Genomic DNA, 25,823 nt, shown 5'->3' with positions numbered 1-25,823 from the left:
AAAAAAAGAAAAACATTTTTCAGCCGGTCTGGAGGAAAATCAGGAATATCACCAGATTACCTTGGTTGGCAAATTTGAAAATATGGTAGTTTCCTTGCAATGCATCCCTGACATGCATTGTAAGAAGTACATGGGATTTTATTCAAAGACTGAGTGCATTTTCAAACGTTTGATTCTGTTAAAGAGAAACAATGTTAGAGTTCTTTTAGCAGAAACTACACTAGCAGTTTAGCCTCTGAATAACTCATTCTGGCAAACTGAGTTCAGCTACTAAGCCAAATGACAAGTGGCCAGTGTCCACTCTGCTCGGACGGTCTAATAGAAGCTAAAGAGAATATGTTCAGGGAATATCAAGTACATATGTGAGATTTCTCCAGGAAATGTTATATTAGACTAGTTTATATTCTGCTGCATATGTTGTGGTTACTGGCCATTTTAACTATATTCTGACTGGATGAATACAGGCATTCACTCAGAACAAATGTCAATACTTGAAGTTATCTTCATATTACATTTCATATAAAGGTTATCTCTAATCCGTTACTAAAAGTGCAGAACTTCTTAGCTTTGGAGATGCCGTTGACCCAAAGAGTAAGATTTTAAAGGATGAGGGCTTTTTTAGTCCCCCCCCCCCCCCCCCCCTTCATTATGGCCAAACATCCACGATTAATTTAAAGGGACACTATTGTCACCAAAACAACTCTAGCTTAATGAAGCAGTTTAGCTGTATAGATCATGCCCCTGCAGTCTCACTGCTCAATTTGCCATCATTTAGGAGTTAAATCACGTTGTTTATGCAGCCCTAGGCACACCTCTCTGCATGCAACTTACAAAGCCTACCTAAACACTTCCTGTAAAGAGTCATCTAATGTTTACGCTTTTCTGTTTAATCAAACACAGGAGGCTTCTGCAAGGTCTAGCAAGCTATTAACAGGGCAGGAGATAAGAAATTCCAAATTAAAGTTCAATTCACAGAGCAGCAGACAAAACGCTTTTAAAATAAGTTAACATGTGATAGAAAATGAAACCATGTTTTTCTCATGCAGGCTGTGGCAATCACAGCTAGGGGGGTGGCTATGGGCTACATGGCAAAAAATTGAGGGTCAGTTTGCATCATAACTACTGTAGTGTTTATAGTAGAGTCTTTGGTTGCAATCCTTTTATCAAACTGTTTATCCCAGCACTCCAAGGTCTGACACCGGCTCTAGGTGCTGGGAGAGCCCTGCTTTTGTCAGGACAACTCAAACAGGGGGACGCACCATAAAGCCTTTGCACAATAACCAGTGTCATAGCTGGTGGTTTGGGTATTTAGTTTCCCTTTAAAAATTAAAAAAAATATTTTTTTTTACAAATAAATATTTGCGGCTAGGAAGACAGGGAAATATGACCATGGGATTTAAAAAGATATTTTGTTAAGACTTGTAAGACTTGACAGTGTAATTCTGGGCATCTATCCATGAAAGAAAAAAATTCATTAGAAAATTGGAAATGGTACAAATACAGGCAACAAAATTAATTAAGAGCCCGGAGACTTCAGTTATGAGCGCAGACTTTTCAAATTGACCTGATTAGTTCTGGAAAAAGGCATCTATCTATAAGGGGATAGATATAATTATCATGCACAAGTTCATTCAAGGTCACTTTTTAAGGACAGAAAAAGAAAATTAATTCATCAAAATAATACGTTTGTGTTACCGAAAATGTGGAATTATTTATTAAGTTGATTTGTTGGACTCTATTGATCTGCCAAAGAATGTAGAATACTTTCATAGCAAAAGTTAATATGAAGTATTACAGCATATTATATTCCTAGGGAAAATGTGACTGTCATAGGAAACATGGAAGTGTTTGTGTGTTTAAATCCCTCTGAGGCAGTACTGAATATTATATGTTTTGTCATCTTACATGTTAACAAATATGGACAGCTAGAAATGTCTAATTCCAGTTTAATCAACATTGTATCAAAACAATAAGAGATTGAGAAAGAACAAGCTAATCTGTAATAGCACACTCATTCTGTCTGTCTCTGATGTGTAGAACAGCACCAGGACCAGATGTCCTCCACCACAGCTAACTTTTTTTTTCATTATTTTGATAACAAGAGGGCTGCGCTCACCTAAACATTCATACATTATGGGGTACATTGACATTGTGGCACGCTTATGCAATATATGATCATATAAATTTAACTACTAATTTAACTACTTAAAGGACCACTACAGACACCAAGATCACATCAGCTCAATGAAGTGGTCTGGGTGCCAGGTTCCCCTAGTTTTAACCCTGCAGCTGAAAACATAGCAGTTTCAGAGAAACTGCTATGTTTCACTGAGGGTTAATCCAGCCTCAAGTGGCTGTCTCACTGACAGTCGCTAGAGGCGCTTCTGCGATTATCACAGTGAGAAGACACTGGACGTCCATAGGAAAGCATTGAGTAATGCTTTCCTATGTGGCGCTGATGTCGGCTGGAGGAAGAGAGGTCACCAGCGCCGAGGGAGCCCGGCACTGGAGAAAGGTAAGTAGCTGAAGGGGTTTTAACTCCCCTTCAGTCCAGCAGGAGGGGGAGACCTAACAACCCTATAGTGCCAGGAAAACGAGTTTTTGTTTTCCTGGCACTATAGTGGTCCTTTAATGGATTCCTGACCCTAAAGTGTTAAAATCACTATCTAGCCCCCGGCCCCACTAAATATAGTAAAATCTTACCTTATATTCAGTCTCCCAGCGCTGGTTCCGACCCTGCCTCCTTGGCTGACATCATCAGAAGTTTCCACAGGAAAGCATTGGATTGGCTGAGATCATCAAAGAGGCAGGCTGTGGGCAGAGCCAAATGCTGCCCTGACCAATCAGCATTTCCTCATACAGATGCAGTGGATTAATGGATCTCTATGGGGAAAGTTCAGTGTCTCCATGCAGAGGGTGAAGACACTGTACAGCACTGCCCCAGGAAGCACCTCTAGTGGCCATCTGAGGTGTGGTCACTGGAGGTGTCCCTAGGGTGTAATGTAAACACTGCCTATTCTCAGAAAAAACTGTTTATATTAAAAAGCCTGCAGGGACTGACAATACTCACCAGAACAACTACATTAAGCTGTAGTTAGTCTAGTGACTACAGTGTCTCTTTAAAAACAAAAAATGTTTAATTTATTTTGTGGAAATGAACTACCAAATACTTAGTGTTATGCTTTAACCCCTTAACGCCGTTATGGCGTGCTATGCCGTCACGGGTTAAGTGGGCTTTAAAGCCGTTATGACGGCATAGCACGCCGTGACGGCTTGCAGCCCCAGGAGGTAAGTTATACTTACCTCCGCCGCGATCCGCTTCGGGAGGACTGCCTCACAGCCCAGGCAGCCCTCCCACGGCAAATGAGGCCCCCGGGGGCCATGTGATCGCTCTCAAAGAGCGATCACATGGCCCCCTATAGCTGGCTGTGGATCTGCCAGCAGGGGGACTGTTTGAAATATCAGACAGTCCCCCTGCTGGTGGGAAGTATAAAAGATAAATAAAAGACAAGTGTAAAAATAAATTAAATATATTTTTATATATATATAATATATATAATATATATACATATTATATATATGTAACGTCATACAAAGTGTATTTTAATATTAATATAAGTATATATTAATATTAAAATACACTTAGAATGACGTTACATATATATAATATGTATATATTATATATATAATAGATGTACATATATATATTATATATAAATATGTATAATTAAAATAATAAATAAATTAAATAATAAAATAAATAAATAAAATATTGAAACAAAATTTAATATAAATTATAAATGCATATGTAATTTCATTCTAACTGTATTTTGTTATTAATATATATATATATCGGTAACAAAATACACTTAGAATGACATTCTATATATATCTATATATATATAAAATACAAATAACCGCAAATATATATATATATAAATACATATAATTACATAAAAGATTACATTAGTATACACGTAGAATTTAAATACCTATAAATGCATATATATTAAAATTCTACATGTATATTTAAATAATCTTTTAACGTAATTATGTGATTTGATTAATTAAAATTTGATTGACATGCATGACAACATAGGGAGAAAGTGCAGAGAATTTAATTCGCAAGCACTATATTTGACCCTGTAACTCTCCAAGACACCATAAAACCTGTACATAGGTGGTACTGTTTTACTCGGGAGACTTCGCTGAACTCAAATATTCGTTTTTCAAACTGGTAAATTGTATTACAACGATGATATTTTAAGTAAAAGTGACGTTTTTGGCATTTTTTACAAGCGAACTGCACTTTTATGGTCTATATTATTGTTGTAATATGTTTTACTGTTTTAAAACACTAATATTTGTGTTTAGTGAAGTCTATAATAACGAGTCGAGAATAACAGTACCCCCCATGTACAGGTTTTATGGTGTTTTGGAACGTTAGAGAGTCACATATAAGGCTTGCATTTCATTTTTTTCACATTGAAATTTGCCAGATTGGTTATGTTGCCTTTGAGAGCGTATGGCAGCCCAGGAATGAGAATTACCCCCATGATGGCATACCATTTGCAAAAGTAGACAACCCGAGGTATTGCAAGTTTGGTATGTCCAGTCTTTCTTAGTAGCCACTTAGTCACAAACACTGGCCAAATATTAGTTTTTTGCTTTTTTCACACAAAAACAAATATGAACGCTAACTTTGGCCAGTGTTTGTGACTAAGTGGCTACTAAAAAAGACTAAACATACCCCACTTTCAATACCTTGGCTTGTCTTTTTCAAATGGTATGCCATTATGGGGGTAATTCTCATTCCTGGGCTACCACACCGTCTCAAAGGTAACATTACCAATCTGGCAAATTTCAATTTGAAAATGTAATGTTCTATATTTGACCCTGTAACTTTCCAAAACAACATAAAACCTGTTAATGGGGGGTACTTTTGTACTCGTGAGACATCGCTGATTACAAATATGTGCATTTTTTTTTGCAGTAAAACCTAACAGTATTATGACATTCACAGTTAAAATGTCAGACGGAAATGCAAATTTAAAAAAAAATCTTATTTTCTCACATTTTTTTTACTTTTATTCATAATAAATGATGTTCCATATATGAATAGTTAATGATAGATTAAAGCCCTGTTTCTCCTGAACAAAATGATATATAATAAGTGTGGGTGCATATAATTTGAAAGAGGGGAACTACGGGTGAACAGACATATAGCGCAAATTCCAGTTTTTGTTTACGTTTTGTTTTGATCAGAACGTGCACTATTGACTCCGTCCTGAAGGGGTTAAAGGAATATGTAATCATAACACTAAAGTTATTCTGTAATGTAATAGATAGGAATGAAGACAACTGCTCACTGTAATCTCATTTTGTGGAATTATTTTTCATACTAAATACAACCAAACCATGGCATGAGGAGACTGACAGGTGCAGTGAAGGGCAGACTGACAGATGGAGTCTGTCTCACTTGCCTCCTGTTGGTCTCACACACAGTATTCGCAGAGCACTGGATACACAGTTACCGACAAACCTAGCCTTCATGATAAAGCATGAAAATGTTATGCGAGTCTCAAGGTGGATTCTATAACTACGGCAAAGTCAATTTCAACCTGTAAATATCTCAAAAATTAAAGTCACAGGTGAACAAGTATGCAATAGTTCTAAGAGATTGTATGAAAACCTGTTCACAATATAGGATTCTCTAATCTCACACAGCCCTGCATGTAAAACATGGGATATCCGTATCTCACACAGCCCTGCATGTAAAACATGGGATATCCGTATCTCACACAGCCCTGCATGTAAAACATGGGATATCCGTATCCCACACAGCCCTGCATGTAAAACATGGGATATCCGTATCTCACACAGCCCTGCATGTAAAACATGGGATATCCGTATCTCACACAGCCCTGCATGTAAAACATGGGATATCCGTATCTCACACAGCCCTGCATGTAAAACATGGGATATCCGTATCTCACACAGCCCTGCATGTAAAACATGGGATATCCGTATCCCACACAGCCCGCATGTAAAACATGGGATATCCGTATCTCACACAGCCCTGCATGTAAAACATGGGATATCCGTATCTCACACAGCCCTGCATGTAAAACATGGGATATCCGTATCTCACACAGCCCTGCATGTAAAACATGGGATATCCGTATCCCACACAGCCCTGCATGTAAAACATGGGATATCCGTATCTCACACAGCCCTGCATGTAAAACATGGGATATCCGTATCTCACACAGCCCGCATGTAAAACATGGGATATCCGTATCCCACACAGCCTTGTATGTAAAACATGGGATATCCGTATCCCACACAGCCCTGCATGTAAAACATGGGATATCCGTATCTCACACAGCCCTGCATGTAAAACATGGGATATCCGTATCCCACACAGCCCTGCATGTAAAACATGGGATATCCGTATCCCACACAGCCCTGCATGTAAAACATGGGATATCCGTATCTCACACAGCCCTGCATGTAAAACATGGGATATCCGTATCTCACACAGCCCTGCATGTAAAACATGGGATATCCGTATCTCACACAGCCCTGCATGTAAAACATGGGATATCCGTATCTCACACAGCCCTGCATGTAAAACATGGGATATCCGTATCTCACACAGCCCTGCATGTAAAACATGGGATATCCGTATCCCACACAGCCCTGCATGTAAAACATGGGATATCCGTATCTCACACAGCCCTGCATGTAAAACATGGGATATCCGTATCTCACACAGCCCTGCATGTAAAACATGGGATATCCGTATCTCACACAGCCCTGCATGTAAAACATGGGATATCCGTATCCCACACAGCCCTGCATGTAAAACATGGGATATCCGTATCTCACACAGCCCTGCATGTAAAACATGGGATATCCGTATCCCACACAGCCCTGCATGTAAAACATGGGATATCCGTATCCCACACAGCCCTGCATGTAAAACATGGGATATCCGTATCTCACACAGCCCTGTATGTAACATGGGATATCTGTATCTCACACAAAACTCTGCATGTAAAACATGGGATATCCGTAACTCACACACAGCCCTGTATGTAAATATGGGATATCTGTATCTCACACACAGCCCTGTTTGTAAATATGGGATATCTGTATCTCACACACATCCCTGTATGTAAATTTGGTATATCTGTATCTCACACACAGCCCTGTTTGTAAATATGGGATATCCGTATCTTAACACACAGCTCTGTATGTAAACATGGGATATCCGTATCTCACACACAGCCCTGTTTGTAAATATGGGATATCTGTATCTCACACACAGCCCTGTTTGTAAATATGGGATATCTGTATCTCACACACAGCCCTGTTTGTAAATATGGGATATCCGTAACTCACACACAGCCCTGTATGTAAATATGGGATATCTGTATCTCACACACAGCCCGGTTTGTAAATATGGGATATCCGTATCTTACACACAGCTCTGTATGTAAACATGGGATATCCGTATCTCACACACAGCCCTGTTTGTAAATATGGCATATCTGTATCACACAGCTCTGTATGTAAAATATGGGATATCTGTATCTCACACAGCTCTGTATGTAACATGGGATATCCGTATCTCACACACAGCCCTGTTTGTAAATATGGGATATCCGTAACTCACACACAGCCCTGTATGTAAATATGGGATATCTGTATCTCACACACAGCCCGGTTTGTAAATATGGGATATCCGTATCTTACACACAGCTCTGTATGTAAACATGGGATATCCGTATCTCACACACAGCCCTGTTTGTAAATATGGGATATCCGTAACTCACACACAGCCCTGTATGTAAATATGGGATATCTGTATCTCACACACAGCCCGGTTTGTAAATATGGGATATCCGTATCTTACACACAGCTCTGTATGTAAACATGGGATATCCGTATCTCACACACAGCCCTGTTTGTAAATATGGCATATCTGTATCACACAGCTCTGTATGTAAAATATGGGATATCCGTATCTTACACAGCTCTGTATGTAACATGGGATATCCGTATCTCACACAAAGTACATATGTATAGGCGATGTAAGTATTCCTATAAAGTAATCGACATATAGATAAAGGTAACTTTCTGTGACTCTTACCATGGTAAGACCAGGCTGCATGCCCGCTCTGATAGCTTCTGTCTGGGTTGCAGTGAATTGAATGGTGTTGCTGTAAACACAATAAATGTAAAATAAAAATAATAATACAAACAAACAACACGACAATTATGGGAATAAACATGTTCTATTGAATAAATGACAATATAGAAATTTACATTGTTAGAATTATAATCCAATTTATTTAATGTAATATCATTTGTCAAGAGTAGAGGTTTACATTATGTAACATGGAACGTGAAATGTTTTTTTGAGCAAGGATTGCGAGAGGTGAAATGTATTTTAAAAGATTTAGCATCCAAGAAAATGTTTATGAAATATTCAAAAAGATTAGGTTTTAAATCTAATGATTTTAGGGGTGATGGGTCAGAGGTTCATATGGAAATAAATTATACTGTCCCTATTATATATGCTAGCTCTGTTTAGTGATACAGAATACTGAATTTCAAAATTACCGTTTTGGCTGGTTATAAGGATAGGGCCCACGGTTCGGGATCACATGAGGCTCAACAATCAACGTGGGGGGCTCTTCCGGCCCAGTTTCTTCCTCACTACCTCCTTCCTTCCGTTTCTTCCCTTTCCCACCATAGACTGGAAATGTTATCCTGAGAAAAGAAATGTGTTACTTGCACAGGACACACTTTGATCGTAATGCAATGCTGTCACAGTGGAGTTAATAACTAAGTGGATGTCTCCACTGGTTTCCACAGTGATTGCCCCACTTTTAAAACTTAACAGCACTTTTCAGATCACTACACTTGAAACTTTAGCCGCTCATTACCTAAAAGGGGCCTTATGCAGGGAAGGATCCTCCATTGTCACCTTAACCTTGTAGTCAGGAAAGCTGGCTTTTAGGTGATCCAGGCTCAGAAATGTGTCATTGAAGTCAAGAGTTGAGATCTGATTGGGCATTTTTGAGTAATGGGCACTGCCTGGGTCTCCGTAACCCAAGATTATGTCATGGAGCCAATCTGGCACAACGCAGTCTGTGTTCATCAGTTTCCGGATGGTTGCAAGCACAGCCTGCCAAGAACAATTGTGAAACATGAAGAAATGGAGATGTCAGAATAAATTAAGAGGCTTTCTGTTAAGCAACAGAAGTAGTCATCCTTTATGTATTGTTAGATATGTCAAAATGTCATTAGTTTTGTTCTTCACTGAATAAAAGAACCATGTTCTCCTCAAGTATCTAGTGGGTTGGTCTACAGAAAGACTCTCTTACCACTTAATCACAACACAGCATGCAAATCTATTGTTTCTACTACAATAAGCCAGTGACGAAACATCATTTCTGCTACCAATTTGGAGGTTTCACAGCAAGATTTGCAATGCACTACTAGCGGATTTATCTAAATCTATAAGTGATATAACTGACATCTTACTGCACAAATGTAAAAAATAAACGATCTACCTTCCCAAGTAAAAGGAAAAATAAATGAATTGTGAATGAAAAGCTTTTATTGTGATGGATTGCAAAGCTCTGATTAATATGGTTTCATTCTTTAAATCCAACATAAGCCTAGATACAGGTTTTATGGTAAGTACGGTAGCTCTTCGGTGCCAAAGGCTAAAATATAAACATTTTGCAGACATTTCCGTAAACACTCAGAATGTTGGCACCATGCTAAAATTAATGTGCATTCATCTTCCAGACTGAGACAAATGCAGTGTTGGGAGCTCTGTAACTTGTGATATGTATATCTCCAAACATTATTACATATCAGCATCAAACACTGTCTGTCACACTAGCTAACCATCCAGGGCTTGGCTGTCCTTCTCTGTACCCTCGTTAAGCCCAGAGAAATGTGAAACCTAGGAGCTATCTCCAATGAGAGCCTTGGCATTAACTGTTTTACTTCCACACAGGTCAGGAAACACCTTACGGAGTAAAAAGTGAGCTTAAGGCAGTTCACAATCCACGTACAGAGATTCGTGGTTTGGGGATTGCAAAATGCACCACAGCGTGTCCAGAAATACTAAATTACAAGAGGTCTATTGCGTGTTCATGAATGCTAACCGGAGATAGTCGCCACAGTATTAAAAATAAGCTATATATCTATAAAAACAGACATAATTAAAATTCATCAGTAACTTGTTACGGCACAACTACATAATGAATTGAATGAGAATGTTTAGCATTAAAGTGAACCTGCCAAGCAAATCTCAACAATAAAATGGCATCTGTACCCTGTGCTAATCAGCTTTTTAGCCAGCTATGAAGATTCCCCTTTTGGTCTCTTACCTCCCCTGTTGAGTCTCCTACCCCCTTCCTTGAGTCACCTATGCCCTACCATGTTTCAGAGCCTCCTATGTCTCATATACCATGTCACCATTGTCAACCCCAAGTAGCATCTCATACTCCCCCTCCCCCCTCTTACCCCCCCATGTCACCACTGCCACCCCCTGTGCAGAGTCTCAGACTCCCCCAGATGCCTGCCACCCCCAGTGCAGTGTCTCAGACTCCCCCAGGTGCCTGCCATCCCCAGTGCAGTGTCTCAGACTCCCCTAGGTGCCTCTTACCCCCAACGCAGCATCTCATACTCCCCTATGTGCCTCTTACCCCAACGCAGCATCTCTTACTCCCCTATGTGCCTCTTATCCCCAATGCAGCATCTCATACTCCCCTATGTGCCTCTTCCCCCCCCCCAACGCAGCATCTCATACTCCACTATGTTCCTCTTACTCCCCTATGTGCCTCTTACTTCCAACGCAGCATCTCTTACTCCCCTATGTGCATCTTATCCCCAACGCAGCATCTCATACTCCCCTATGTGCCTCTTACCCCAACGCAGCATCTCGTACTCCACGATGTGCCTCTTACCCCAACGCAGTATCTCTTACTCCCCTGTGCCTCTTACTCCCAACACAGCATATCATACACCCCTATGTGCCTCTTACCCCCAATGCAGTATCTCATATTTCCCTATGTATCCATTATCCCTCTATTAGTGGCTCATAGTTCCCTATGTATCTCTTACCTCCCCCCCATGTAGTGTCTCCTACTCCAACACTCGTTTCTTACCCACCCCCATAGTGTGTCCTTCTCCCCATTTGACTCTTATCCCCATGCCATGTTTCCTCCTCTTGTGTCTCTTGCATTTCTGTAACATGGCTTTGCAGGTCTAGCTAGAGGAGCTTTATTTTCCCCCTACCGGGACTGATAAAGCCGCTCTCAGCATACCCATCCTGTCTCAGCAAGCAGAGAGCGACTTACTCAGACCAGGCAGAGGATAACGTCTGCAAGGCAATACTACAATACTGCTTAGTATTCCACTGTTCAAGTCCCTATACAAATTAAAATTAAAATATTCAACTCAGATATAGATTTTCAATTGAGATTCTAAAAAAAAAAAAAACAAAGGAAAAGCAAAGCCCACACACTGTTATGCACCTATAACGACATGTTGTCCCTGGTTCCTCTCCCTGTATAATCATACATCACATGGCAAGGCTGTCTCATAAACACCTCACTTTACCTTGAAATTGTTCTCCTTGGGTTTCCGCCTCAAGATCAGATTGAACGTTTCATAGACATCCTCAGAGCCACTCTGGATAGTCCTCGTCATGTCCTGTTGGTACTGGTTGGGGTCTAAGAAAACGCGGTAAGTTCTGCTGTCTCCTTTGAGTTTGGGTTTTGGTTCTGGTCCTACACATTGAAACAGGGAAATGGTCATTGTAACGATGTCAGCATACAAAGGTAGCACTTTTTAAATAATACACACAATCATCAATGTAGGACAGATCGTTTAGGATGTTTATTTCTCCGAGGCAGATGTAAGTCAAAATAAGCAAAGGAACACTATAGTGGCATGAATACAAATGTGTATTCCTGACCCTATAGTTTTAAAAGCACAATTTAGGTGTTTCCCCCTCCCCCCCACAACCCCATTTAATAGCTCCTCCCCTAATCTGCCTCATTGGCTGAGATCATCAGAATTAACGATTCCAGTCAATCCAGTGCTTTCTCTGAAAAGGAAGTTTATAGCCTGTGCCTGCAGGCATTTTCATGTAGACTCCAGATAACTGCATTAAGCTGTAGTTGTTCTGGTTACTATAGTGTCCTGTTAAGGCTTAATGATTTATGTAATTCCATTAATATGTATAACTAGTACAGGGATGTTATAGGTTTGCTCTCGTCTTCTAAACGGTAGCCTGAGAGCAGTAATGTCTAATCGGTTAGTGATCGACTATTAGCGGGCCATGGAATGTTTATTGTTCGTAGTTGCCAGGTTTGTTTTGTATCCGTGCAGATAGCCGCAATGACATTTTACCTTCCTCTATGACGCGTCCCTTCTCATCCAGCATGCCTTGAATCTCGCAGCCTCTCACAAACAGCAGACCGGTCTGCTCAACAATGGACTGCCGCCGATCAATCTTGGTACCATATGGTAAAGTAGGTTGCAAAGTGACAAGGAAGCACACATCATGTTTCCGGAGGCCTGGAAGAATTGTAAAGGGTTAGTTTTTTTTTTTTTGCGTAATGACCCTCTCACGCTACAGCACTCATTCGGTTAAGGGACTGCAACATGAAATAAGACAATTGCTCATTACAATCTTCCAAGAAAAGTAACCGCAACTCGCTCCAAAAATAAAATCTATTTTTCTTTTTGGTGGTGGTGTCCGTGTCCCCTTAAAGCCATGTTTTGCTGGGATACTGTACATGAAACCCAGATTCTTCATTTTTTGATATGCACAGCAAGGAAATCGTATAGATTTTCAAAGTACAATCTGAGTTACACATGGCCAAAATGAACGCACTATTCAATAGACATCTCATGAAAAAAAGACCAGGATGAGTTGAGAAAATGTGCCAATTTAACTAAATATATTGTGTACAATTCTGATTCATGAAAAATCCAATGGCTTACAAAGTGGCAATTTTAAAGTATATTTTATCCCTTTTAGTAAAAACTGGAAAAGTATTATGAGGTTTCTGCTTAGACTTAATGTCCACTTAGAGTGGTCTACTGTAAGCCGATTCCAATCCAAATGACACTTAATTAGTAGCATTTGACAAATTGGTTGGTTGATTGCCTTGTACGATTGGGTTGACCATGATGCGGCCATAAATGAGAACGAAAGCAGAATAAGCTGAAGGTACAGAGCACAGCCATACGGAGCATGCATGCTACATGTAGCTCACGCTGTACTTTTTTTTTTAATTGTGATGTCATTTTGTTTTTCTTAAGCCAGAAAATCAATTCTCCGTGCTGGAAGGTCTTGTAATCAAGAAGAAGGGATAAGCCATGTGATGAAATGGGCTACGGGCCACCGAATCTTGGGGAGACTATGGGAGTAGGACTGAGCTTCAGGCTGAGGGGGATGGGCAAATAGAATTGGAAGAAGGTAATATTGGCAATGACAGGTGCAAGAGCACTGTTTTTTTTTAATGTAACATATGTAGCTTTAAAAAAATTTTTTTTTTAAATAAGCGAAGCACTGTGACAGTCCTATGACCCCTTGTTCTGTATTCCAGCTGTTGTTTGGATGTCCAGGTGGACTGTAAGCTCTTTCTCGCTGACACGATCTAGTAGTCTAAATACAGCTGTCTTTGCTGGATGTCAAGTTAGAATACAGTGATTTGCAGGTCACCTCTATGAGCAATCATCCCAGTGTCACAAAAGATCACAGCAGTTCTAGACGTCCAGTGGGAGTTCAGTAAGCACTGAATAACGGAGCACAGTAAAGAGAAACCATATCTGCTTTCTTTTCATTATGTCACCAGTGTACAATTTTTAAACCTTTGCCACGCCTGCTGAATCTGTTTCAGTATAAACTCTGCCAGACTAAGAGAAGACTGTTTATAGTCTTAAATAAAATTCCAAGTCGGATTACAAGAAATTCATTTTTCCTGCACATACCGCTCCAAATATCATACCATAAGGGAAGCCACGGTATTAAGATGTTTCTATACAAGAGGCACTTTGCATTACTGAGATTTAACACAATGTTGTAGCAGTGAGAACGAACGAAGAAGAACGAAAAGCCTGTTCGCTTCAGTCGACCTGTCTGAGTTTAAGATTAACGGTCACATGTGAGATTTTGCACCGTTTGTCTGTTGTCCACAACATGACATGCAGCACAGGAAAGTGTAATAATGTTTACTGGTGTTGTGGAAATGTGTTAAAGTCACTTTCAGAGAAATTACTTGGGATTTTGGTGGCGGAGTTTAATCTAACATTCCAACCATCAGATGGCATTAAAAATAAAAGTTAAAGAGACACTATAGTCACCAGAACAACTACAGCTTATTGAATTTGTTCTGGTGAGTAGAATCATTACCTTCAGGCTTTTTGCTGTAAACATGGTCTTTTCAGAGAAAATGCAGTGTTTCCATTACAGCCTAGTGATAACTTCACTGGCCACTCCTCAGATGACTGTTAGAGATCCTTCCTGGGTCATGGCTGCCTAAAATGCATCCAAACATTCAGTATCTCCTCCCTCTGCATGCAGACACTGAACTTTCCTCATAGAGATGCATTGATTCAATTCATCTCTATGAGGAGGAGATGCTGATTGGCCAGGGCTGTGTTTGAATCATGCTGGCTCTGCCCCTGATCTGCCTCTTTGTCAGTCTCAGCCAATCCTATGGGGAAGCACTGTGATTGGATCAGGCTACCACTTTTGTTGATGTCAACAGACCTTGTTTTTCTGAGACAAACAGCATGCAGATTTACAGGTTCAGGCTTAAATACAGTAAGATTTTTACTATATTTATGGAGGCATGAGGGGCCCAGGGGGCTAGATGGTGGTTTTAACTCTATAGGGTCAGGAAAACATGTTTGTGTTCCTGACCCTATAGTGATTCTTTAAAGGACCACTATAGGCACCCAGACCACTTCAGCTCAATGAAGTGGTCTGGGTGCCAGGTCCCTCTAGTGTTTACCCTGCAGCTGAAAACAGCAGTTTCAGAGAAACTGCTATGTTTACATTAGGGTTAATCCAGCATCTAGTGGCTGTCTCATTGACAGCCACTAGAGGCGCTTCCGCACTTCTCACTGTGATTTTCACAGTGACAAGACGCCAGCGTCCATAGGAAAGTATTGAGAAATGCTTTCCTATGGACTGATTGAATGCGCGTGTGGCTCTTGCCGTGCATTCGGCGGAAGACATCGGAAGAGGGAGGAGAGTCCCCAGCGCCGAGGGAGCCCGGCGCTGGAGAAAGGTAAGTGTTTAACTCCGTCCTCCCCATAGGGCCCAGCAGGAGTGGGGGGGCCTATTAACACTATAGTGCCAGGAAAATACATTTGTTTTCCTGGCACTATAGTGGTCCTTTAAGTGGAGCAAAAGTAGAGGTAAAATAAAGAAAGAAAGAAATAAGTAGACAGTTTACTGCTTAAATGCAGTAAAGTTAGATGGGCAGAGAGGTATAGAGAACCTATTAACCTATAGTTAAGAATATAAAAGATTAGAAGTCCTCTCTCCCTCTCATGTGATGACTGTCTCATAGATAATACAATTATCTGATAAGAAATGTATAAGTAAAAGTGTAAACAAATTTAAAAAAAAATTCAAAAATAAAAGATAAATTTAAAGTAGTCTCTGATGCAGTGTATTGTATAAAATGATCCTTACATCCAGCCTTAAATATTCACTGCTATTATGCACATTCTTTCACCAATATGCAGATTTGTAAAAGCACTTAATAATGTTTAAAGGTATGTAACCTTATAACTATAAAGATACTGATCCAGTATAGTTAAAAATACAATACTTTATTAGAAAAGATGAAATAAATACAATGAAATTAAACTAGTGCTTGCAGTCTTGCCAGTTACGAAATACAGGAGTACACAGTTACAATATGTATCTAGTACATGGTTAGTCTGTTGTTCGTTGAAGAATGATACAAAAAATCCTGTGACTCAGACCTGATAAGAATTTATCAATGGATAAAGCCGCAAACGCGTTTGGAAGCTGACACCTTATCATCCTTACCCAGGACCTTTACACAGCAGCACATCAATCTTCACAGAAACCCTGTAACATCAAACAGCTTGAAAACCACTCGGGACGCCGAGAATTCTTATCAAATCTGAGTCACAGGATTTTTTGTATCATTCTTCAACGAACAACAGACTAACCATGTACTAGATACATATTGCAACTGTGTACTCCTGTATTTCGTAACTGTCAAGACTGCAAGCACTAGTTTAATTTCATTGTATTTATTTCATCTTTTCTAATAAAGTATTGTATTTTTAACTACACTGTGTCAGTATCTTTATAGTTATAAGGTTACATACCTTTAAACATTATTAAGTGCTTTTACAAACATGCATATTGGTGAAAGAATGTGCATAATAGCTGTGAATATAGAAGGCTGGATGTTAGGATCATTTTATACAATACACTGCATCAGAGCATACTTTACAATTTATCTTATTTTTTACTAATTTTTATTTCTTGTCTTTTTTTCCCATCAATTTTATTTTATTTTTTACACTTTTACTTATAAATTTCTTATCGGATTATTGTATTATCTATGAGACAGAGTCATCACATGACAGGGAGAGAGGACATCATCAGATGACATCCCATGAGATTGTTTCTTCTTCTTCTGAACGAGATTGGAACATCTAGAGTGGTTTATCAAGCCTTAAGATATAATTATTTGCACTAATATTTTGCAAACAGTATGACAAAGAGTTTCAGTTCTGAGACCATACTTGAATTTAAAAAGCTACAACACCGTACAAGTAATGAAGTTGCTTTTTTTTTTTTTTTTTTAAAGCACCTATGCATTGTTTTTTTCCGTTTTATACGAATGATCAGATCGCAAAGACAACAGTGAGGGATTAATGACCAACTCAAACAACGTAACGAAAGACACAGAAGCGTGCAGCAAGGCACTTCGTGCCATCTCTTCCTGTTCTGTAGTCATGCCAGACATCTGGGGATGGACAGTGGCACGTGAGCTGCCTTGGCAGATCCAGTCTCAGTGCTAGCTGAACACATGGGGCTCACTTACAGTGCCAACAAATGTCACCTTAAGTGAGATCCCCCAGGACGGAGACCTTACGGGGATATGTTATGCTGTTCTGTGCCAGCTGGCACTATCCTGCAGCCTACTTATAGGGCAACATATAAATTACACCTCCGTGTCCAGCCTGCATGGACACTCGACCCTCTACAGTTAAAAAATGATTTATTTTTAGTTGAGCTTCTCAATGGAGGGTTTTGGGGAAGTGACACACTTAGCTTTCATCAGGTCAATTATAATAACACACAAACGCACGAGCCATGCACAAAATGAGTATCTACGTGTAATCTGTTCTGGTGTTAATTCCTCGAGTGCTAAATTGTGAAGGAAAAAACATCAATGTACAAAATTGTAAATGTCTTATTCAAAGTCAATAAGGTGGTTTGGGCGACTATCTCAATTAAATGTGTCAGTACTAGATCGATTCGTAAATAAATAATAATAAAAAAAAAAAGTAAGTACAGCTCAAACATATCAAACAAGTTTGGGTTATGTCATCACATGGTCAGTGCAAAAGATTTAAAACAAATTCCGAGATGTCATTCTAGGGTTAATTACTATTTGTAAAGCTCCAATATATTATTCCACAACAACGGACAATTCAATGTATTCAGTACAATGTATTTCAGTACAAACTGCAGCATGTAAAGCACTGTGCTGTGAAGCTGCTATAGGACTGATGGTAAATGGCTTTATAATTTTCCAGGATCATGAGGGCGTTTTGGAGTTGCACCTTTTAACCCTCTTCTCTGCCACGGTTTGAATGAAACGACTAGCAGCCAGATATGCATAGAACTATAGAGTCTGTGCAGTTATTCAGGATAAAAACGTCATCTGGTGAAGTCACAGCTGTTCTACTGCAGACACAACAAACACTGAAAAAATGTAAACGAGGGTAGATGTAGCAAAACAAAACAAAAAAGCCAAGAACAATATGTGACAGCAATGTCCCTTTAACCTACTGCAGATCTTATTCACAAATAGACGCTCATGTTTCTTAAGTTGTATTTTGAAGGAACAAGCTAAAGCTGTTCTTGATACATTGAAGGTGAGGCAGATATCTGGAATCATGTAAGGCAGTATATGTCCACGCTTCTGTAATCGGAGGGATCTGCCACTATATGAAAAAAAAAAGACTACTACTTCCATACCTTCCCATTCATTCTTGATCTGGTTCTGAACGTTGAGATTTATGGTTACGTCAGCCCGGACACGCGTTGGCCAGTTTTCCCCAATGTTAGGTTTTGCTACTTCCACTACGGAGAAAGCCACGATGGGTTGAGCCATTCGAGCCCATCCTCCAAAAACGACACCACCATATTCAGATTGCCTGTGTTGGGGAAACATTGCAGAGTTGTCAGGGATTTCAAAAAAAAAAAAAAAATGTACCATGTATAAAAAGTCATATGTCACATGGTGTTTCTCAAGCTTGGAATGAACTATCTGACCAGTTCAAAATATCAACCCCCCAATTTCAACTGCATACCAAAAAAAATGTCTAGGAGCTAATATAACTAGTATTTCCTGTTTACAACAAAATCAGAGTTGTTCAGTAAACGAGGAATTGTGAGGATTTTGAACTGACCGTCAAATCACAAATGATAGAATAAATATTATTATAGCACAGGTTAACAGAAGAACAATTGCAGAGTAATTCTACACAAGTGTCATTGGAATAATAAAAGCTTTGGGAGAGGTTAAGGGATTGCAGAGCGAGACAGAGCCGAACTGTGAGAGGGGTTACTCATCAAAGACAAGCAAACTCAGCATCCTGAAATAGCTGTAATATGAAGCAGAGACAAGGCTCAGATTCCACCAGTCGTTACTACTACTTAGCATGGCAGGCAAGGGGATCTGTGTAAAATGCCAAGGGGATAAACTCAGCACTTGGAATCATAATCGCTCACAATAAGGCACATGCATTGCGTTTAAAAAGAGTATATATTGTGAAGGGTGGAAAAGTAGTGAATACGACATTAAATCATATTTTAATTTCTAGATGTGCTTTCTAGCAACACGGATCCTGACTTGGTTTAGCCTCAGCGTACCTCCAGCATTCTCAGAGGGCTGTCTCACGTTACACAGATTATTGTCAATGGAAAGAGAGTTCTGGAGAAGCCTGCCATCTTGTGGTGAAAAATTAACCAGCGGATAGAAAAGTGATGTAAATTTGTTTTGTAATCAGTGTCCAAGTCTAGCTAGCATATGACATGTTAAAGGGAAACTCCAGTGCCAGAAAAACGATCCGTTTTTCTGGCACTGGAGGGTCCCTCTCCCTCCCACCCACCAATCCCCGGTTACTGAAGGGGTGAAAACCCCTTCAGTGACTTACCTGGGACAGCGGCGATGTCCCTCGCCGCTGTCTCCGCCTCCGCGACGCTCCTCCTAGTGATTACGTCGGCCGGTGGGCGAGACTAATCTCGCTCACCGGCCGAGGAGACCTAATGCGCATGCGCGGAAATTCCACGCATGCGCATTACATCTCCCCATAGGAAAGCATTGAAAAATCATTTCAATGCTTTCCTATGGGGTTTTGAGCGACGCTGGAGGTCCTCACACAGCGTGAGGACGTCCAGCGACGCTCTAGCACAGGAAACCTGTGCTAGAACCCAGGAAGTGACCTCTAGTGGCTGTCTAATAGACAGCCACTAGAGGTGGAGTTAACCCTGCAATGTAAATATTGCAGTTTATGAAAAACTGCAATAATTACAGTTGCAGGGTTAAGGGTAGAGTTGGCACCCAGACCACTCCAATGAGCAGAAGTGGTCTGGGTGCCTGGAGTGTCCCTTTAAATGTGGGTCACCAAATAACTGATGTCCGAGTAAGGCGTGTTCTTTGACATAATATTATCCCCACCTGTACACTCAATTCACTTTGAATTAGGTTACACATAGATAACTGGTTTCTTTTCTTTTGACAATATTTATTTTATAAGAGTTTAGGTGACAGTAATATTACATTTCACAATAGAGACCGAGATAGACATAGCAAGAGTATGTATCGGTAAGGAGAGGAGGAAACACAAAACGGTTTCCAGTTCAATAAGAGTAGCAGATTGCATGTAGACTACAATTTTAACATTTGCAGTAGTTTCCCCATCTTCCTGCCTCCCCCCTGTTAAAGTGTGATAGAGGTATGGGTCTGACATTTTGTAGAAAAAAAGTACAATGCTCAGCAATGTAGTCGAGTAGCAGGGGCCAATCAAGACGGGGTACACTGGCTTGAACCCCTGTTAAACCCCACAACTCGCCTCTATTTTTCTGGCAATACAGGTCTGTTATAAGTACCTGGGGTACAGTTGTTATTCCCAGAACGTGTCACTCTTGCCGAGCCGTATACCCCTGCTCCTGTCAATCCCAACTCCTCCTGTCTAACCCAGTTATAGATCACTGGTGTCTAAACCCAGAGTGCAGTCCCTAATTTGGGTACCTAGTGGATGAAACAGGCACATCAATTCTTCGCCTCCAATACAACCGCCCACAATAGGCTGACTGTACTGGCACGGATATTCCCATTGCAATGAATACCCCTCAACATCTGAAAGTGTTCTGCAAAATGTAATATAAGGTTTCTTGCATTACACTTAAAGAATGAGTTGTCAAGCTTAAATAATGTACTTAATGTAAATTATGTAAATTGTTAAAATAGGTAAAGAATCACTTGCAACAAACCAGGAATTGCCAAATTTACTCATCCCAGTTATATTTCCAATTCAGCTGTTTGCCATAAAACCAACTTAATGCTTTGCAATTTCCAGTTCAATCGACAAACCCTGCAGCCTTCACTTAAGCTTTTAGAGAGCCAATATCCCTATAAATAAATTATATAACATGGGCATGCACTGACAATCTACAGTAGTGTTGTGTGTATTTTACATTTAAAAGGACGATCTAGCAGAAACTATGATGGTTACAACAGACATAAAGGAGATAAAATTCTAGAGTTACGTTCATCTTTCCTGTTTTCATAAACCTGTTTGAAGGACAACTCTGTTACAGTAGAACAGTTCAGTGTATGCTAGCAGAATACTATTTAGAGGACAACAGCTAAGTGATACACCAGTAATAATCTGTTGGTATGCCAAGTCTTTTAGATCTAGTTAAAAAAAAAACATTAAACAGGCAGTTAAAGCCTATTGCTGATCCGGGGCCAGCTAAACCATCTATACAGGTGGCCCCGTGCATTTGATTGGTGATGGCAGGTTTTACTGGTTATGAGTAATTGCTCCACATCCCAATAAACGTGGGAGATATATGAGCCTGATGGGTATGTTGTAGATGATCGCATTTTTCTTGTTTACTTATAACTTAAAAAGACAGAGTGAGACGCCATGAACACTTGACTTCCTATGGCTAAGGAACACTCATTTGATATGGAGCAGCCACAATGGTTTCTATTAATGCTTTTTATGCTTTTGTATTGTTCGTGTTGATATTTTGAGTGTTAATTTCTATGACATTGTACTTAAAAGTATTTCGCTTTTTCATACTGTATTTCAACTGTTGTGTTGCCAGTGGTGTTTAACCTTGAAATAAATAAAGAATTTAAAAAAAACCAAAAAAACAGGCAGTTAACTACCAGTTCATTAGGATATCATAAATCAAGGATCTATAAGAACAGAAATTCAAAGCAGCATCAATGTTATAATCATGTACTTAAAAAGGATTAACTGAGGGCAGAGCCAACTGTTGAACAGATAGGACACGTTTTCCTCGAGCTCCGCGCCTGGCTCGCTTATACAGCAAAATATATTGTGATAACGGACATATTCTAAGCCAAATACCGTCACCAGTGGAGGAGAAATGAGCATGGGACGGAAAAACAAAAAAACCCAAGTGCGATCGGACCCCAACAAGCCGGGATATCGGTGAACTCCTGAGGGGCGCCCAAAGGGCTGCATGGGACAAAATGGCCCTGGAGGGAGATGGCTCCTCTTACTCCTCGGAAGACAACCCACTCGACATGGAAGAGGAGATACCACTCGACATACCCATAAGACCCAGTGCCAAACATACAGCCCCAGCCAACCCGTAACTGCAGCCCGGCTGAAAGACATCCTGGCTGAGCTCAGGGCGAATATAGCGGCAGATATGGCCCACTTTAAAACGGCCATCGAAAACGCCACCTCTCGGATCACTCTCCTAGAGGCCACAACTAGTACCCAAGACTCCAGGATAACCGTGGTGGAAAACCAGATTGCAGAAATGCAAAAGCACCAGCTGACAACCACCAACAGGGTGGACGCCATGGAGGATCAGAAAAGGCGCTACAACCTTAAAATCTGCGGCATCCCGGACTCAATAGGTCTAACTGACTTACCTCACTATGTCCGCAGACTGCTCAACACGCTGCTGCCACCCAAACAGGCCAAAGCAGTGAAACTAGACGGCCTATTCCGCCTACCAAAACCTCCTACAGCACCCACGACAGCCTCTGCCGACCTTATCCTACGATTTCAATCAATGTCAGATAAGACCCTGCTTCTCACGGCCACAAGGGGGAAGACCCCAATACACTTTGAGGGCTCATCCCTAACGCTGTTCCCCGATCTTACCCGCAACACCATCGCATGGCGCAGGTCGCTGAGACCGCTGTTGAACAACCTTCAAGGACAGGAGATCCAGTACCGCTGGGGAATTCCTAAGCAGCTTCTATTCACTCACATGAATGTTGCCTACAGGGCCCAGAGCTACACGGAACTCGAAGCTCACCTACAAAAGATCGGCATCACGGGACCACAGAGAGAGGCCGGCTCAGGATTAGCACACATAGACCCCTCTGCCATCAAAGAATTCACCCCCCCACACGGGGCGACGCCCAGGACAAGAGAGACTGACCTGAAGATTATTCTACGAACAGCCACCCTCATTTCCCCTGGTGGACGACCAGGCTCCTTCTAACACCACCACCGATGACCACTCGGACTTATAACATATAACGCTGGTTTGAACTTTCTCTCCGTTCACAAAACGCTTCAGTTTATACTTATGTTTTATATTCACGTTTTTTTACTATTTTCTTGGTTGATTGTTTAATATAGCCTTCGCACCATCTCACATACTTAGGTTGACACAGCCAACCTACGTGAAAGGGGTTCTCCCTCTGACCTTAGGATTCATAAACACAGGCAAGACCCCTCTCCCCTCCCCTCCTTCCCCCCCCCCCCCCCCCCGGGCCTCGATACCCTAGAGAGATGCAGCCCGAGACTTGCTACTGATACCGGAGAGGTAACTCCTGACAGGGATACTCAAGACCCACTGACACGACAACACTTTCACACCCTGGGGACACCAATGGACGTACCCACTCATAAATTGTTTTACTCCACTCACCTCATTTTTATTACCCTAGACTCAAACTCGCCCGCCTAACTTATACAGTCTTACAAGCCTAGCCGTCATATGAGACGTCTTCTGGCCGACACTTCTCGTACACGACACTAGTGGACAGACGTCACCATATGGGCTGGGAATTCCATATAATAGATGCATTCTGTGTATACTTCGCTTTTAAACCAAAAACAACAGTGCAGTATGTATAATCTTTCTTGTTTGCCAATTGTCTATTATAGAAATATACATGTATATACCACAGTAATTTGTATACTCTCTGCTGCACTGTCAAAATAAAGAATTTAAAAAGGATTCACTGTGAAAACTGCTACAGCCAACCCATCAAGGAATATTCCCATTCCCTTTGATCGAGTATGACCGTGCAGGAGCTCCCCGAGGTGTGACTTACCAGGGCTTCATTCTGCAAACTACATCCTCTATGTCCTGTCTGATTTCATACGTTGACTCCAAGCGAAAGAGGTTGAAATTGCGCAGAAGGTAATCATGCAGTGTAAGGAACTGCAGGTTCAACTTTGGTAATGCCAAGCAACCTAATGGTAGAAAAAGACTGCATGAGAACCCTACTCCACTCATTTCAAAAACAGATCTTCCCATGAACATACTGAGGAATGCCGCTAATGAACAGAGTCAGTTTAAGCTCCTAAAGTAGTAATTATATTATTTTTCATAAAAGTAAATGGCACATTATTTGCAAAAGCAGTTGCCATAGTGTTCCGCCATCCTCTCAGATTTGTAGGCATTCTCGATCCTCCGATCTCGCCTCGCTCAAAGCCTCTCTTTGATATGAATGTCCCTGATTGGGGACACTTTCCCAGGTCAGGAAATATTCATCAGTGAATCGGACACTGTTTCACTGCCAGCACATTGGCGGCTGTACAGAGTAGCTTCAGTTTTATTGTCTCAGCATGTGACAGAGAGCTGATTAAGGCCTATAGTACGGTTCTCCTACTCTCCCCTGTCACTCAATTGTTGGTTAGAGATTTATGCAGATTGAAATACATGGTAAATTTATTATCCTGCAGCGAAAGGAGAAGTTGTTGCCACAGCACATGCACAGGAACTGGTTGGTGAAAATCTGGAGCGGTTATAAAAACATCTCGTTTGCAAATAAACTGTTAAATAAAGGCATAGAAGACATTGCCTTCACAGTGAACGTGTGCATTTAACATCACAGAAATATCAGTTTACAGAGAATTACCCTCTCCAGAATAATATTCAGTGGGCACAATATTCTCATCCCAAATTATCTTCTCGGTGGGGTAGAGAGGCATTTGGTTCAGCTGCTGGATCTGGGAAATACGACGCTCATGACGAGATACCTGAAACACAGATGAAGGGAGTAAGCAAACAAAGTCCCTGTGACTTCTCCATACAGGTTTATGTACTAAGTGCGTATTTATTTATTGCATCATTGAGTGACGAGGGCTCAATCTATGCAAATTTGTCCATCTAGAGTATTGATGTTTTTGTTGATGGCTTTCTAAAGCATATCGATTGGGTTCCCACTGAGCAAAACAAGGAAAATTCAAGGAGGAGGGATCTGTTGCCTCTTCTGTTCAAATAACACAACAACTAGCAACAGTAATATAATAAACATTGAGCAGTATCAGATTGACAGAGCAGAAACAGGTACTGATAAGAGATAAATATTTCCCTGGATTCTATGCCCAACCATCAAAGGAGGTCTAGAGTCAGGGGAAAAGGTCAGGGTGGTGGTACCAGTTCCACCTAATATGGGCTTGAACCCGGAAAATGTGAGTACAGAAAAAACACTAAAATCGGGTAGTACCCCTTTAAGGAGTGCTCCCAATTAACTGGTATAGATGTTGGTGGACATGCCTAAAACAGACAGGAAAAGGTAATAAAAAGATATATCAATAAGCTTAATATGAGAGAATTAGGAAATAGAGGAAAGGGTTATAGCAACTATCAAAAACAAGGTGCACTGAGTGTATGGTAAACTCCCAAGTATCATGGCCAAACAAATGTTACAATTAAACTTTATTAGCTGTTGCCCAAATGATACAGTTGCCTCAGTGTACTTTTGCAGATATTGCTGCTAATCCCTATAACGTTACTGGGAGACTGCTTCAAGGGCTGTAAAACGGTAAAATTAATTGTCCTTGGTATTGGAACGATTTAACAGCCGAAATGAATATTATAACCCTATTGAAGCAGTCATGCCAGTAATACAGGTGTAGTAAAGTGGGGAGAGAAAAAGGTAATGTTTCCTCCCCTGCAGACACCTATAATGAATATACAGGTAGATAAAGGGAGATAGGGGGGAGAACCTGTGTGAGATTGTCCCCTA

At 40.7% G+C, this 25,823-nt stretch overlaps 1 protein-coding gene across 1 annotated transcript in view; it reads right to left on the bottom strand.

Annotated features, from left to right (window-relative positions):
* The window catches only part of AQR (aquarius intron-binding spliceosomal factor), a 70,413-nt gene that overhangs the window by 23,304 nt on the left and 21,286 nt on the right, over positions 1-25,823 (bottom strand). Inside the window, exons 15-22 of the mRNA XM_063440073.1 lie at positions 24,711-24,831; positions 23,901-24,042; positions 18,311-18,489; positions 12,448-12,615; positions 11,653-11,822; positions 8,958-9,199; positions 8,632-8,781; positions 8,159-8,228 (exon numbers count right to left, since the gene is read on the bottom strand). Of these exons, the coding sequence (XP_063296143.1) occupies positions 8,159-8,228; positions 8,632-8,781; positions 8,958-9,199; positions 11,653-11,822; positions 12,448-12,615; positions 18,311-18,489; positions 23,901-24,042; positions 24,711-24,831 (1,242 nt within the window). The remainder of the gene's footprint in view (positions 1-8,158; positions 8,229-8,631; positions 8,782-8,957; positions 9,200-11,652; positions 11,823-12,447; positions 12,616-18,310; positions 18,490-23,900; positions 24,043-24,710; positions 24,832-25,823) is intronic.

This window comes from Pelobates fuscus, chromosome 13 (genome assembly GCF_036172605.1).
Source record: "Pelobates fuscus isolate aPelFus1 chromosome 13, aPelFus1.pri, whole genome shotgun sequence".
In the NCBI taxonomy this organism is placed as follows: Eukaryota; Metazoa; Chordata; class Amphibia; order Anura; family Pelobatidae; genus Pelobates; species Pelobates fuscus.
The sequence above is the reverse complement of the archived record's forward strand: the minus strand, read 5'-3'. Positions and strand labels throughout refer to the sequence as shown.